The sequence below is a fragment of the Emys orbicularis genome, chromosome 9 (assembly GCF_028017835.1).
Source record: "Emys orbicularis isolate rEmyOrb1 chromosome 9, rEmyOrb1.hap1, whole genome shotgun sequence".
Lineage (NCBI taxonomy): Eukaryota > Metazoa > Chordata > Testudines > Emydidae > Emys > Emys orbicularis.
In genome coordinates, this window is record NC_088691.1 from 58074061 (window position 1) to 58087009 (window position 12949).

Genomic DNA, 12949 nt, shown 5'->3' on the forward strand with positions numbered 1-12949 from the left:
ATCATCATCCATTCCTTCAGAGAGACTTTTCAGACTTCCATCCCCTAGATATTATCCAATTCAATAGTTCAGCATATCAAACTTCCAATGCCAGAATAAGCCTGTCTTCCTCCCAAACAGAGAATATAGCACAGTGAAAATAACTCATTTGTTCTTTCTATAGCACTGATTCAAGTGGGACATCTCCACTTCTTACTAAGTTTTTTCTCTTGCCTAGTCTAAACTTTATCTTCCTTAGCTTTAGACTCCATGCTCTACCATCTTTGCAAAATTACTAACTTCTTTCTTTTGTTTATTTACCATGAACACATTTATAGACATATCTTCCCCCACGTCTTCACTTGGCCGTAAGTTTAACTCTCTTGGGAAGCTGCATTCCTTATTCACCTATTTCTTCTACATGCATTTTTCCCCACAACTGAGAATGGCATACAATATTTCAGATGCATTCACACCAGAGCTAAACTGAAGAGCACTGTTAATTTCCAGTTTTACTTAAAATTCTCTCATGTACATACACTTGAAATTTGATCATGATTTTAGCAACTGCTGTCTCCAGAATGACGATAGCTAAAAAAGCAATGCTGTTTACTATTCAGTCTTAGATGCCAGATTTCAAGTGATGCATTTATCTCTAACTAGCAGTCCAAAGATATTACCTGCTAAATTCCATCACTGCTGCAGACACAAGGAAGCAGCAAGATAGTATCAGAACTACATGATCTTAAAGCATGCATGTGACCAAATTTATCTTCAAAATGTTACTGAATGGTACTTGTGTAAAATCTCTCAGCAGCACCACAAAAGCAAGCTAACATTTTCTCTCTTGTTTGGTTCTCTCTCCCTGTAACACTGGAGGCCATTTGAATCTCATGATGATAATGTTAGTATTCTAAGTACTTCCCATTTTCTATGTTTATAAGAAACTACAGTGCCACAATTAGAGAATATATTAATTTTAAGAAAAAAATTAAAACAAAAAATTATAAAGGTAGAAAAATCCCTCCAGCAGCATGGGACCAGTAGTTCTGCTTGACCACAGTACTAACCACCTCCCACAAGTCACTGCAGGTTCCCTCGGGAACTAGCTAATCATAACATTGATTCTCTTTCCCTCCACTGCAAGGTATCTCCTAAGTAATGTACTAGGAACATGTCAAGTACATCTACAGATTATTGCTGCATTTGGCGTGCTTTCTCTCAACACATTATTGAAGAAAGAGCTACGATCAAGAAGAAAGCTGCAGCTGAGGAAGAGAAAGGTCAAGAATGCCCGCGGCAGTCAGCGCTGTAATCAAGAATGTCAGGATGGAATCTACAGAGTGAATGCTGGTCAGCGCTGTAGGTGGGGAGGATTAGAGGAACTTCTGGTCACCTTCTGGTAGAAGAGCCTTGTACCTTCCCACCCAACCTCCTCAAGTTATTTTTTTTTAATTTAATTTCATTGAACTGTACATCATGAAACCAGGAATTGTTCATGATACCAGCAGTAGCATGAGATTTTGCTGGGAAGGGAAACAGCAGCAGAGGTACAAACATTAATGTTTAAGTCCTTTATCTTACAACCTGCCAGGGCTGGAAACTCTTTGGGGGATATGTAATGAGAAAGTAAAACAATTCGATCCCTGGGCCAATAGCGTTGACTGCAGGCTATTGGTTTATCTTTCGGAATACACTAGAAAGATCTTGGTAACTTGGTATTCATATTAGTTGGTAAGAAATCAAAGCAGAACAATCACGCAGACACATTAATAGCATATCTTAGAAATCACACTGCTATAGCAAATCATAGCAATTTGCAGCAGCATTAATATATGTTGCATCCTATGGAAACAACATCTCTCTCTAAACCTGTGACAGACTGACAGTAAGCGTCAGGTCAGCCCTAAGAATGAAGAGGAGCTAACATCCTATTTAGCCTGTATGATGTTTGGTGCAGGAATTGTCTTTAATTTTGTTTGTTGAGTGCCCAGCAACATGGGGCCTCATTCAATCCTGATTAAGGCCTCTGGGCCCTACCTTACTACAAATAAATAACAAGCGCTCTAAAGACCTGTTTCAGAGAATACAATAGAAAATACACAGGTAACTATATGGGCTGAAAAGTGTTTATGAATAAAACAGTTTATGAAAGTCTGTCTTGGAGTACATAGTTTATGTGTGTAACATTAAGAATGTGACTTTGCAGAGATATTATTTTAGTTAAATGACTAAATATGATGAACTAGAAAATGAAGCAAGGAAGAAGTTTGGGATCTAAGCCTTATGAGATAGTCAGTTATTTTACTAGTTCGTCTCTAAAAATTTGTTCAGCAGAAATTATGCAACACATATGCATTTAATATCATAAGTTTTCTATTTTTCTTTTCCAAATACTTAGTTCAAAGAAAAGATCAGACAATGTTAATGATAATAGGTCTCAGATAGCTGTCCCCCACCCTATTTTTTGCTCTAATTCCTTTGCTTTCTTTTCTTCCTTCTCTTTATCTATGAACTTTTTACTTGAGATGTCCTTAATTATCTTTTTTAGCTGAAAGAATTCAGTAACAGCAGACTTTAGTACAGTACAATGTAACAAATATATTAAAATCAAATTTACAGTTTTAATCTTCTATGTAAAACATTAACAGATTAGTAAACAGGTTATTGGATCAATGCATAAAGTTAAAAAGTTAGCCACCCAGTATGATCCCATGAATTATTACACCAAAGTTTATATAATCATCAAATGGTGATCTGGCAATTAATTTTGATTTAAAAATCCAAGGTAAATAAGAAAATGTTTTCCATAAAATCCTAGAACCCCAATTCTGCAACTGAATATGCAGGGATGGATCCTTATACCCACAGGGTCCCATTGCAGTCAGTAAGGCTCCATATGGGCCTGGTCACAGAATCTGGCCCCCAAATCATACCAACACTGTAAATTTGATTTAATATGCATTACTGTACTAAAACTGTGTGTTATCTAATTCTATTTAGCTAAAACAAAACTGATAAGGACATCAAAGAAAACATTTAGAGATAAAGTGGGATGGGGGAAGGAAAGCCGGGAAAGAATTGTAGAAAGAAACCCTCCCCACATACCTGAGACCCACAAACCTAAGACCTACATAAATAAATCCTCAAGAGCCCTCTTTCTTTAAGTTAAGAACCTGGAAAAGAAATTTGAAAATTTTAAAAAGTTTAAAAAGTTAGTTTAAAAAAAATCTAATTGAATTCTAATTTAGAGACGAAATAGTAATTAAAAAGACTTATCTGATTAGGCTTTCTCAAAGGTTTTATTACCCTTGAATGTCATTCTTCCCACATTTTCCTATGGATGAAGAAAATAAGAGGACATAAGAAAACAAATTCAGAAAGGAGAATATGGTGAAACACTGAAAGTCATTCCTTTTGGGGGGCGGCTCTAGTGTGTTATAATTTCAACTACATCTCTAATCTTGACTTGTAGGAAATCTGGAAATTACTGTACCTTAAGACTTGGCATGCAAAATTAACACCTTTTAAAATAAATTTGTGGTTTTTAAGATTACCCAAATATCTTTAAAATCTAGTGTTAGGAGCCTTGTTTGAAATTAACTGGACTGATTATTTTATCCATTTTCAAATACAGAGGAGTCTCCAAGCAAGCCAGAGTGTACCTACCCCTTACATCAGTGTCACAAACTGGTCGATCGTTATCGACTGGTTGATCCTAGAGGATCTCCCTGTCGATCACGATCTCTGGCGGCACAGTGTGACTGCTGCTAAGGAAGACTCCCTGCCTACCCTGGCCTCATGCCGCTCCCGGAAACGGCCAGCGCAGCCCTGTGGTCCCGGGAGGGCAGGCGTCTCCCTCTGTGCGCTGCTCCTGCCTGCAAGCACCGCCCCCACAGCTCTCATTGGCTGGGAGAGCCACGGGGGTGGTGCTTGCAGAGAGGGGCAGCGCATGGAGCCACATGCCCGCCCTTTTCGGGAGCGGTGTGGGGCTGAGGTAGGCAGGGAGCCTGCCTTAACCTTGCTGCACCCACCGTTGACCGGGAGCTGCCGGAGGTAAGTGCTGCCCCGCGGGAGGCCGCACCCCAACCCCCATCCCTGAGCTCCCTCCCAGAGCCACCACCCCATACCCTATCCTGCACCCCAAGCTCCCTCCTGCACCCCAATCCCCTACCCCAGGCTCAGCCCAGAGCCCCCTCCCACACTGCAATCCCCTTGGCCCCAGCCCAGAGCTCGCACCCCCTGCCCCAGGCTGGTGAATGTGAGTGAGGGTGGGGGAGAGCGAGAGACGGGGTGCGGGGGTGGGGGGTGGAGTGGGCGGGGCTTTGGGGAAGGGGTGGGGACTCGGGGGAGGGGCGGGGTAGATCCTGGGTTTCCCTTAGATTCCAAAAGTGATCTTGGGCGTAAAAAGGTTGGAGACCACTGCCTTACATACTACATATCCCTTACATACTGCCATGCGCATGTACAACAAGGTCACTTAAGAGTGATGATAGCTCCCTAATGTTAGTATTCTCATATGTTTTTAATAGCAGTGCATATGTGAAAAGAGTCTGTCAATGCAAAGGACAGTCTGAAAGCAATTGCTTGTGTATTTAAACCAGATCTCAAATGACCATAAATGCAGTATGTAACACTAATGCCCCACAAGACTATACAAGAGTTTGAATGATTAACTCAACCCTCATACATCAGATGAAATGCTAATGGCCCCAAGGCTCCAATGTTACCTTCCCTGATCAGATTGGCAATTCTTTTGTTTTGCAATTCCTGTCATATTCTGAAACTATTAATTCCCTAAAATACTACCTGATCTCCATCCTGCACCTACTGAAGCCATCCCTCTGAGACACTATCATCTCACTTATGCTAAGAAAATTGGTCCTACACAGGGCCACCTCTCAAGCTTCCCCACTCCCACAGAAGTCACCCCTGATCACCGCCACTGACCATTTCTGATCTGGCTTCTTCTACTGCAAGCACTGACCTTTTTTTCCTCCCTTACAGGGCATTCTAAATTTAAAATTTGAACTTAAGTAAATTAAAAAAATTATATTTCATGTTGTTAATAAAAAATACTTTGTTCTATTTTCTCTTTCCAACATTTGGGGTTTGAATAAAATATAGTACACGAATTGCTCTTCTGCGAGAACAAAATTGGCTTGCATGCTAAGCTATATAAAAGAGTGAAGTGTTACAGTGTATCACATTAAGTATTTAAACAGTTTGTAACACATAATACACATCCAGAGACATCCACATCATGTAGTGTCAACCTGGAACACAGAACCAACTTACACAAGAAAGCAACAGAGGGTCCTGTGGCACCTTTAAGACTAACAGAAGTATTGGGAGCATAAGCTTTCGTGGGTAAGAACCTCACTTCTTCAGATGCAAGAATCTGAAGCCATCCCTCTGAGACACTATCATCTGCATCTTCATGCAGATACCTTCATTGCATCTGAAGAAGTGAGGTTCTTACCCACGAAAGCTTATGCTCCCAATACTTCTGTTAGTCTTAAAGGTGCCACAGGACCCTCTGTTGCTTTTTACAGATTCAGACTAACACGGCTACCCCTCTGATACTTTACACAAGAAAGTTACTGTACACAAGCAGATATCCATATTGTAATTAAGGCATTTCACAATGAGTGTGAATAGGCCTTTGCCACATCACTGACTAGGAAAAGACAGAATTTCATAGGCCCAGATTATACCATCTCATGAAGGAAGCAATAGGCAGGTGAGAAAACTTCACAAAGACATCCTTGTTGAGATTCCTTCATAAATGTCCTGTCAGGTGGAGGGGAAGGGGTGGGGAAATCCTCTACAGCCCATGAAAAACTTGCTCTTTAATCTGGGAGATCCCATGGGATGTGCATGAAAGCGCTGTATCCCTGCAGCAGTTCTGGCAGTGCTTCCCTCTCCACATCCCACTCCCAAACTCCAGTCATAGTACATTGAGTCTACCCCATCCCACTCCTGGGCCAACCTGACTCTATCCCCTTTCCTAATATGGATTCCAGACCACATGAGGAGCCATCCATACCATGAACTGCAAGAGAGGCACCTGTACTCTTCCCACAGGGATGAGCTTTTTGACACAGAAAAACATCGCAACACACCCAAAATAGTGAAGATGTATTTTCCCCACGCCCATTCTGTAACTTAATTGACCAGAAGTGTTGATGTGTTTGTTCTGGGACTTTTTTCCCCCAAGAAAATTTACTCCTGTACTGAAAAACTTCAGCATAAACATGCTAAATTTTATGCTAAGCTACAAATCCCTGAAAAACAGCATTTATCATTTCAAATATATTTGAAATTATTTGCAGCTATGTTAATGCGTTGCGATATCTGTAAGGATATTTCTAAAGCATCCTTGCAAAACTATCATGAAACTTTTACTCCTAGGGGAATTCTGCGCCACTGCACGTGTGCAGAATTCATGTCCCCCACAGATTTCTTTGCTTCCCTGCAGAAAATGATAGGGAAGCTACAAGAGTGGTCACAAGTCTCTTACCAGCAGCGCAGGCACATCGTTTTGGGCACCTGGAGCAGCCAGTGGGGATGTAAATCACTGCCCCGGGGAGGGGAAGGGGGAGAGGAGAGAGAACCGACATGCGCTGGAGATGCTCTACCCTGCGCCAGGCTCAGCTGCTAGTCCCAGCTGGGCTGGAAGAGGATAAGACATTCTCTTCCCCTGCAAGGAGCAGCCAGGTCAGGGTCACACCCACCCCCAGAAACCTTCCCGGCTGCAGGAAGCTCTGCACCCCTTCCCCTCGCTTCCTGCTCACATTCCTCCTCAGCCGAAGGGGTCACTATATGGGGAGCTGCTCCCCCATCCACCCAACCCCAGTGCATCCCCCCAATGCCGAGCCTCAGCTGCCCCCATCCAGAACTCCCCCACCAAGCCCCACCCTCCCTGCATCTGGACTCCCACCCCTACACCCAGGCCACCCCCTGCTGAGCCCCCCCCCCTCAAACCTCCATCCTGCAACTGGATCACCCCGACGAGGCCCCCGCACCTAGACCTCCACCCCACAAAGCCCACTCCCCCAGCAGCGGGACCCCCATGCATTCCCCCACACCTAGACTACCTTGTTGAGACCCAGCCACCTTCACCTGGATCTCCTGCAGAGTCCTATTTCACCTGCACCCAGAACCCCCCACCAAACCCCTATGCATTCAGACCCCCCACCGAGCCACCTGCACCCATATTGCCCCACACAGAACTGTCTAGCTCCACACCTGGATCCCCCCACACTAAGCACCTCCACACTTGGAGCCTGCTGGGCTGAGCCTGCTTGCCCCACACCTTGATCAGGGGCCAGAGCTGGGCGTGCGTGTGAGACTGTCCCTCTTGCTTACTATCTTGGTGCACCTGGCATGAAGGGGCAGGGCCCCAAGGTGTTTCTGGGGTAGGCCCGGGCTTTGCGCTGTGTCAGGGTTGGATGCAGCCTCACTGCCAAGTCCATATCCCGGGGAGGGGGGTGCAAGGTGATCTCTCGCCTCTGTGCGGCCAGTGGCCTGTGCTCCCCACTGCCATGCTGGAGCCTCCACATTTATTTGACAAATAAAATATGCAGAATTTTTAAATACTGTGTGCAGATTTTTTTTTTTTGGGTGCAGAATTCCCTCAGAAGTAAACTTTACTAGCTAAAGCACAGAATCTGTTATTTTATCATGATAAGAAAACTATTATCCTACTTGCTTGCCAAAAAATTACATCCCCTGGCTGTCTAGGGAAGTAAATTTTGCAAGACTACTCTAAGGGTCTGGTATAAGGAACCCAATATAAAATTAATCTCCATTAAGAGTAAGGCCCTCTCTCATTTAAACTCAGGCTACAGAAAGACATGTTTGGTTTGATCAAATAAAAACATTTCACTGGTACCTCTGAATGATGCCCTAAGCTTTCATTGTCTGATCCAGAATGCTGATCATTTACATCATCTTCAACGTCAGACCCTGAATCTCGCTCATCTTGTACTGGGGTGGCTCCACCATCATCTACACCAAATTAAAAAAAAAAAAAGTAAGATTCAATAACATCTTTCAATACCTATAAAATATGAGCTTTTTGACATTTCTGCAAATCAGAGAGCCAACAGGCATGACTCACAACCAGAACTTCCAGTTCCAGAATTAAAACAATAGACACTGTTAAAAGACAGAAAAAGACATCAGCAAGTAGTGGATTTCAGAGCATAAAACCAGAAGCTACAGTACACTACCAGTTAAATGACAAAAGAATAAAGTTTGCTGCTTTTATAGCAGCTCCTTTATAGGTTGCGATTCCCATCATCTACATTCTTAAAATGAATCACTTTAGATTATCTCCAGAACAAAATTTATCAAGAAAATTTGAGGTAGAGGCAAATCCGCCACTGTGATCCTCACTACTCTCAGAGACACAGGCCATAGAAACTTACAGTATAACAATGTGACCAACAGGCTCATATGATCATCAGAAATACTATGTGTATCATAAAATCAAACACTTCATATTCAATCACACTTAAGTAGACCTGTCACAGATCTAATGATGTTAATTACCTGCATGCTTTAGGGCTTGTCTGCATAGTTTTTGTACTACTATAACAACTTCTGTTTAGAAACAGATGTAGTTAAATGGTAAAACTCCCATGATCAGGGCCCAATCAGCCCATATGACAGCTGCAGCCCATATGACATCCTGAGGGCCATCCAGGTAGTATATATATTGTGTGGATGCGTCCCACATATAACACAGAGAGCTGCATATGCAGCCCACAATGGTAAATAGGTTGAGAACCACAGTATGCATATGCATATACAGCCCACAATGGTAAATAGGTTGAGAACCACAGTTATACTATATACACCAGTAGCTGCAGCCACTCTAGAGAGTTGTACCATACAAGAACTGCACAAAAGTGGCATGTAGTCAAGCCCTCAATCATGGCTGTCTTAACAGCCAAAAATGGTGCTTTCTTCCATCATATCAGCACAATCGAATTACTTTAACACAATTTCAAAGTCACCTTAATACTCATTAATATGCAGGCTAACACATTTGAAAGCAAGTTAGCTGGTTGTACTGTATCCTAGGAAGGAGTCTAGGATAACACAGCCACCTAACAAACCTTCAAACATGTTGGCCTACATCTTAGGTCCTGTCTACACTAGGAAAAAGGTGTCCTTTTAAAATGCAATAGTTAACATATTTTAAGAGTCTAGTGCAGTTAGGACAAGCTGTAGTTTTAACAATAATTGGTTCACCTCAACCAGCTAACATGTGTTAGAACTACAACTTGCCCTGACTGCTCTAGGATTTTAAAACATATTGGCTATCATCTTTTAGAAGCACCCCGGTTTTTCCATGGCAGACATGCTATTAATGAGAATCAAGAGGAATTTTAACTGTGTGAAAATAACCTGACCGAGCTGACATTTGAAAACCACACTTTTTTGCTCACCAAACCAGGACCTTAGATCATTTCAGCTGATCATGCTGTAGCCCGTAGGCTTCATCTAGACTAAGATTTGAGATGTTAAGCATGTTAGCCAACAGTGCTAATTAATAAGTCTTAAAAATCTATTGTGGACAAGGCATAAGCTAAACTAGTCGAGTTAAAACCTAGTACCTAGCATGTGTAAAAAGGTGCTTATGTCAACATTAAATCCTAGCTTAGGCAAGACCTCTTGCTAGCTCAACTGAGTCAACCTGGTTGAAGAAGACATCCTCAACAACCTAGACAATCTACAATAATTCACCAGCCAATGTGATGTAGGCATCATTTTGAGGCTAAAATATCTTTGAAGACAATTGTGGAGGTTCTATTAGGTCAGAAACATCTACCTGTAATAAACAAATGGGATACTTTGTTTAGAAAAAACTTTTATTTGTGGGGCGGGAGGAAAGCTTAATGACCTGATTCTCAGAGATCCTGAGCTTCATAACTCCTGATTTAAAAATGGTAGGTGATAGTAATGAGAACTTTACATGGTAATCTCTTTGGCTTTTTATAGCATCTCTCAACCTCATGCTTAATTTGTCTCACCCATATTGGTCAACACCAAGTCTGTCCATTTCCAAACAGTACAAAATAATCCGTCACCACTCAGCCTGTCACTCACGCACCTCAGCCCAAGCCAGACCTGTTGCTGCCCAGCCCAACACCCAGGCACCACCTCCCAAAGACAGCCCCGGTGGCCTCCAGCCTTTCACCCATTCCCTCCCGGCCAAAACAGCCCCCATCAACACCCAAGGTGTCACCCAGTTCCCCACCAAGGACAACCCTGTCAGCACCCAGGGTGTCACCCAGCTCGCTGCCCCCAGGAGGGCCCCCACATCAACCTCCAGCCTGTCTCCAAGACCCCCCGAGCCAGCCTGTCACCGAGGCAGAGCCACGAGCGCACTCCTAGGATATGCCGTCCCTTACAGCCCACTCCTCTCTCCCTGGCCCAGGCGACCCCGCGCTAGGCCCACAAACAGGCCGTGCGGAGACAGGAGTCCAGCCCTCCGGTCGGACGGGCCTGGCGGCGCTGCCCGGGAAAGGGGATGAGAATCTCTCCCTTGAAGGAGCTGCCCCGGGCCCGGCAGCCGCCAGCCCTACCCGCCACCCCCAAAACGGTGTCTCCCGCCCCGCACCTGACTGGTCCCCGCCGTAGTACTCCGCCTCCATCGCGGGCCTCCGGCCCCCGCCTCCCTCTCAGGGCTCGCAGGCTGCTGGTGGAGGGGGCGGGGCAGGGCCCCGACTCCGGGGCTTGGTACTGGGGACCTGCCGTTCCGACCCCCGCGCCGCGTACAATCAAATCCCCGGCGCTTCCTGCTGCCGCGGGCCCAAAATGGCGCCTCCCCTGCACCCTCACAGACAGCTCGCGCGCATGCGCTGCACCGGCCAGCGGGGTCAGAGGGCAACACAGCACGCTCCGCTCGCGAGAGGTCAGGCACAGAGAAGTCTCGCGGCGTTTTGGCGGCGCGCGCGCTACCTATTGCTAACTGGGTCCAGCGACGGGGGCGACCGCCCGCTCGCCCTGTCAGGGCCAGCCCACCGGGAGGGTGGAGCCGGGCTAGAGCCGTCTTCGTCCGCCCCCTTGAGCCTGGGGGAGACCAGGGCCCCACCGAGTGCCCCTGGGGCGGGCCGCCCCCAAGGAACAGGCAGGGGCCCTCCCCACGGAGACCAAACCAACCCTGAACGACATAAACAGCAGCGTTTATCTCTCTCTGAAAGAATCCATAGTTCTGTGACACACTCCAAATCGCCCATAGCCTATTGCAGTGTTTCTCAGCCGGGGTACACAGAGATCGTCCAGTGGTACATCAACACATCTAGATAATTGCCTGATTTTACATCAGGCTGCATAAAAAGCACTAGTGAAGTTAGTACAAACTAAAATTTCATACAATGACTTGTTTATATTGCTCTATATACTATACACTGAAATGTAAGTACAATATTTATATACCAATTGATTTTTTATAATTATATGGTAAAAATGGGAAAGTCAGCAATGTCTCAGTACTAGTGTGCTGCGACACTTCTCATAGACTTTAAGGTCAGAAGGGACCATTATGATCATCTAGTCTGACCTCCCGCATGATGCAGGCCACAAAAGCTGACCCACCCACTCCTGGAATAATTCTCTCCCTTGACTCAGCTGTTGAAGTCCCCAAATCATGATTTAAAGACTTCGGCCTGGTCCACACTACCCCCCCACTTCGGACTAAGGTACGCAAATTCAGCTACGTTAATAACGTAGCTGAATTCGAAGTACCTTAGTCCGAACTTACCGTGGGTCCAGACGCGGCAGGCAGGCTCCCCCGTCGATGCCGCGTACTCCTCTCGCTGAGCTGGAGTACCGGCGTCGACGGCGAGCACTTCCGGGATCGATTTATCGCGTCTAGACAAGACGCGATAAATCGATCCCAGAACACCGATTGCCTGCCGTCGGACCCGTAGGTAAGTGTAGACGTACCCTTCAAGTCGCGGAGAATCCTCCAGCAAGCGACCCCTGCCCCAAGCTGCGGAGGAAGGCAAAAAACCTCCAGGGCCTCTGCCAATCTACCCTGGAGGAAAATTCCTTTCCGACCCCAAATATGGCGATCAGCTGAACCCCGAGCATGCGAGCAAGATTCTCCAGCCAGACCCTCTGGAAAAAAGTTCTCTGTAGTAACTTTTAATATCCCATCATTGACCATCGTTACTAATTACCAGCAATGGCACGTTATTGACCTCTTGACTAAAATCACGTTATCCCATCAAACCATCCCCTCCATAAACTTATCAAGCTTAATCTTAAAGCCAGAGAGGTCTTTCGCCCCCACTGTTTCCCTCGGAAGGCTGTTCCAGAACTTCACCCCTCTGATGGTTAGAAACCTTCGTCTAATTTCAAGCCTAAACTTCCCGACGGCCAGTTTATATCCATTTGTTCTCGTGTCCACATTAGTACTGAGCTGAAATAATTCCTCTCCCTCCCTGGTGTTTATCCCTCTGATATATTTAAAGAGAACAATCATATCCCCCCTCAGCCTTCTTTTGGTTAAGGTAAACAAACCGAGCTCCTTGAGTCTCCTTTCATACGACAGGTTTTCCATTCCTCGGATCATCCTAGTGGCCCTTCTCTGTACCCGTTCCAGTTTGAATTCATCCTTTTTAAACATGGGAGACCAGAACTGCACACAGTACTCCAAATGAGGTCTCACCAGTGCCTTGTATAACGGAACCAGCACCTCCTTATCCCTACTAGAAATACCTCGCCTAATGCATCCCAGGACCGCATTAGCTTTTTTCACGGCCACGGCACATTGCTGACTCATAGTCATCCTGCGATCAACCAGGACTCCGAGGTCCTTCTCCTCTTCCGTTACTTCCAACTGATGCGTCCCCAGCTTATAACTAAAATTCTTGTTAGTCATCCCTAAATGCATAACCTTACACTTCTCACTATTAAATTTCATCCTATTACTATTACTCCAGTTTAC

At 45.1% G+C, this 12949-nt stretch overlaps 1 protein-coding gene across 1 annotated transcript in view; it reads right to left on the reverse strand.

The window, feature by feature from the left end:
- IWS1 (interacts with SUPT6H, CTD assembly factor 1) overlaps positions 1-10664 on the reverse strand; it is a 28728-nt gene extending 18064 nt beyond the window's left edge. The window contains exons 1-2 of the mRNA XM_065410695.1: positions 10616-10664; positions 7877-7992 (exon numbers count right to left, since the gene is read on the reverse strand). Coding sequence (XP_065266767.1) covers positions 7877-7992; positions 10616-10649 — 150 coding nt within the window. The 5' untranslated portion in view covers positions 10650-10664. The remainder of the gene's footprint in view (positions 1-7876; positions 7993-10615) is intronic.
- Positions 10665-12949: the final 2285 nt, after the last annotated feature.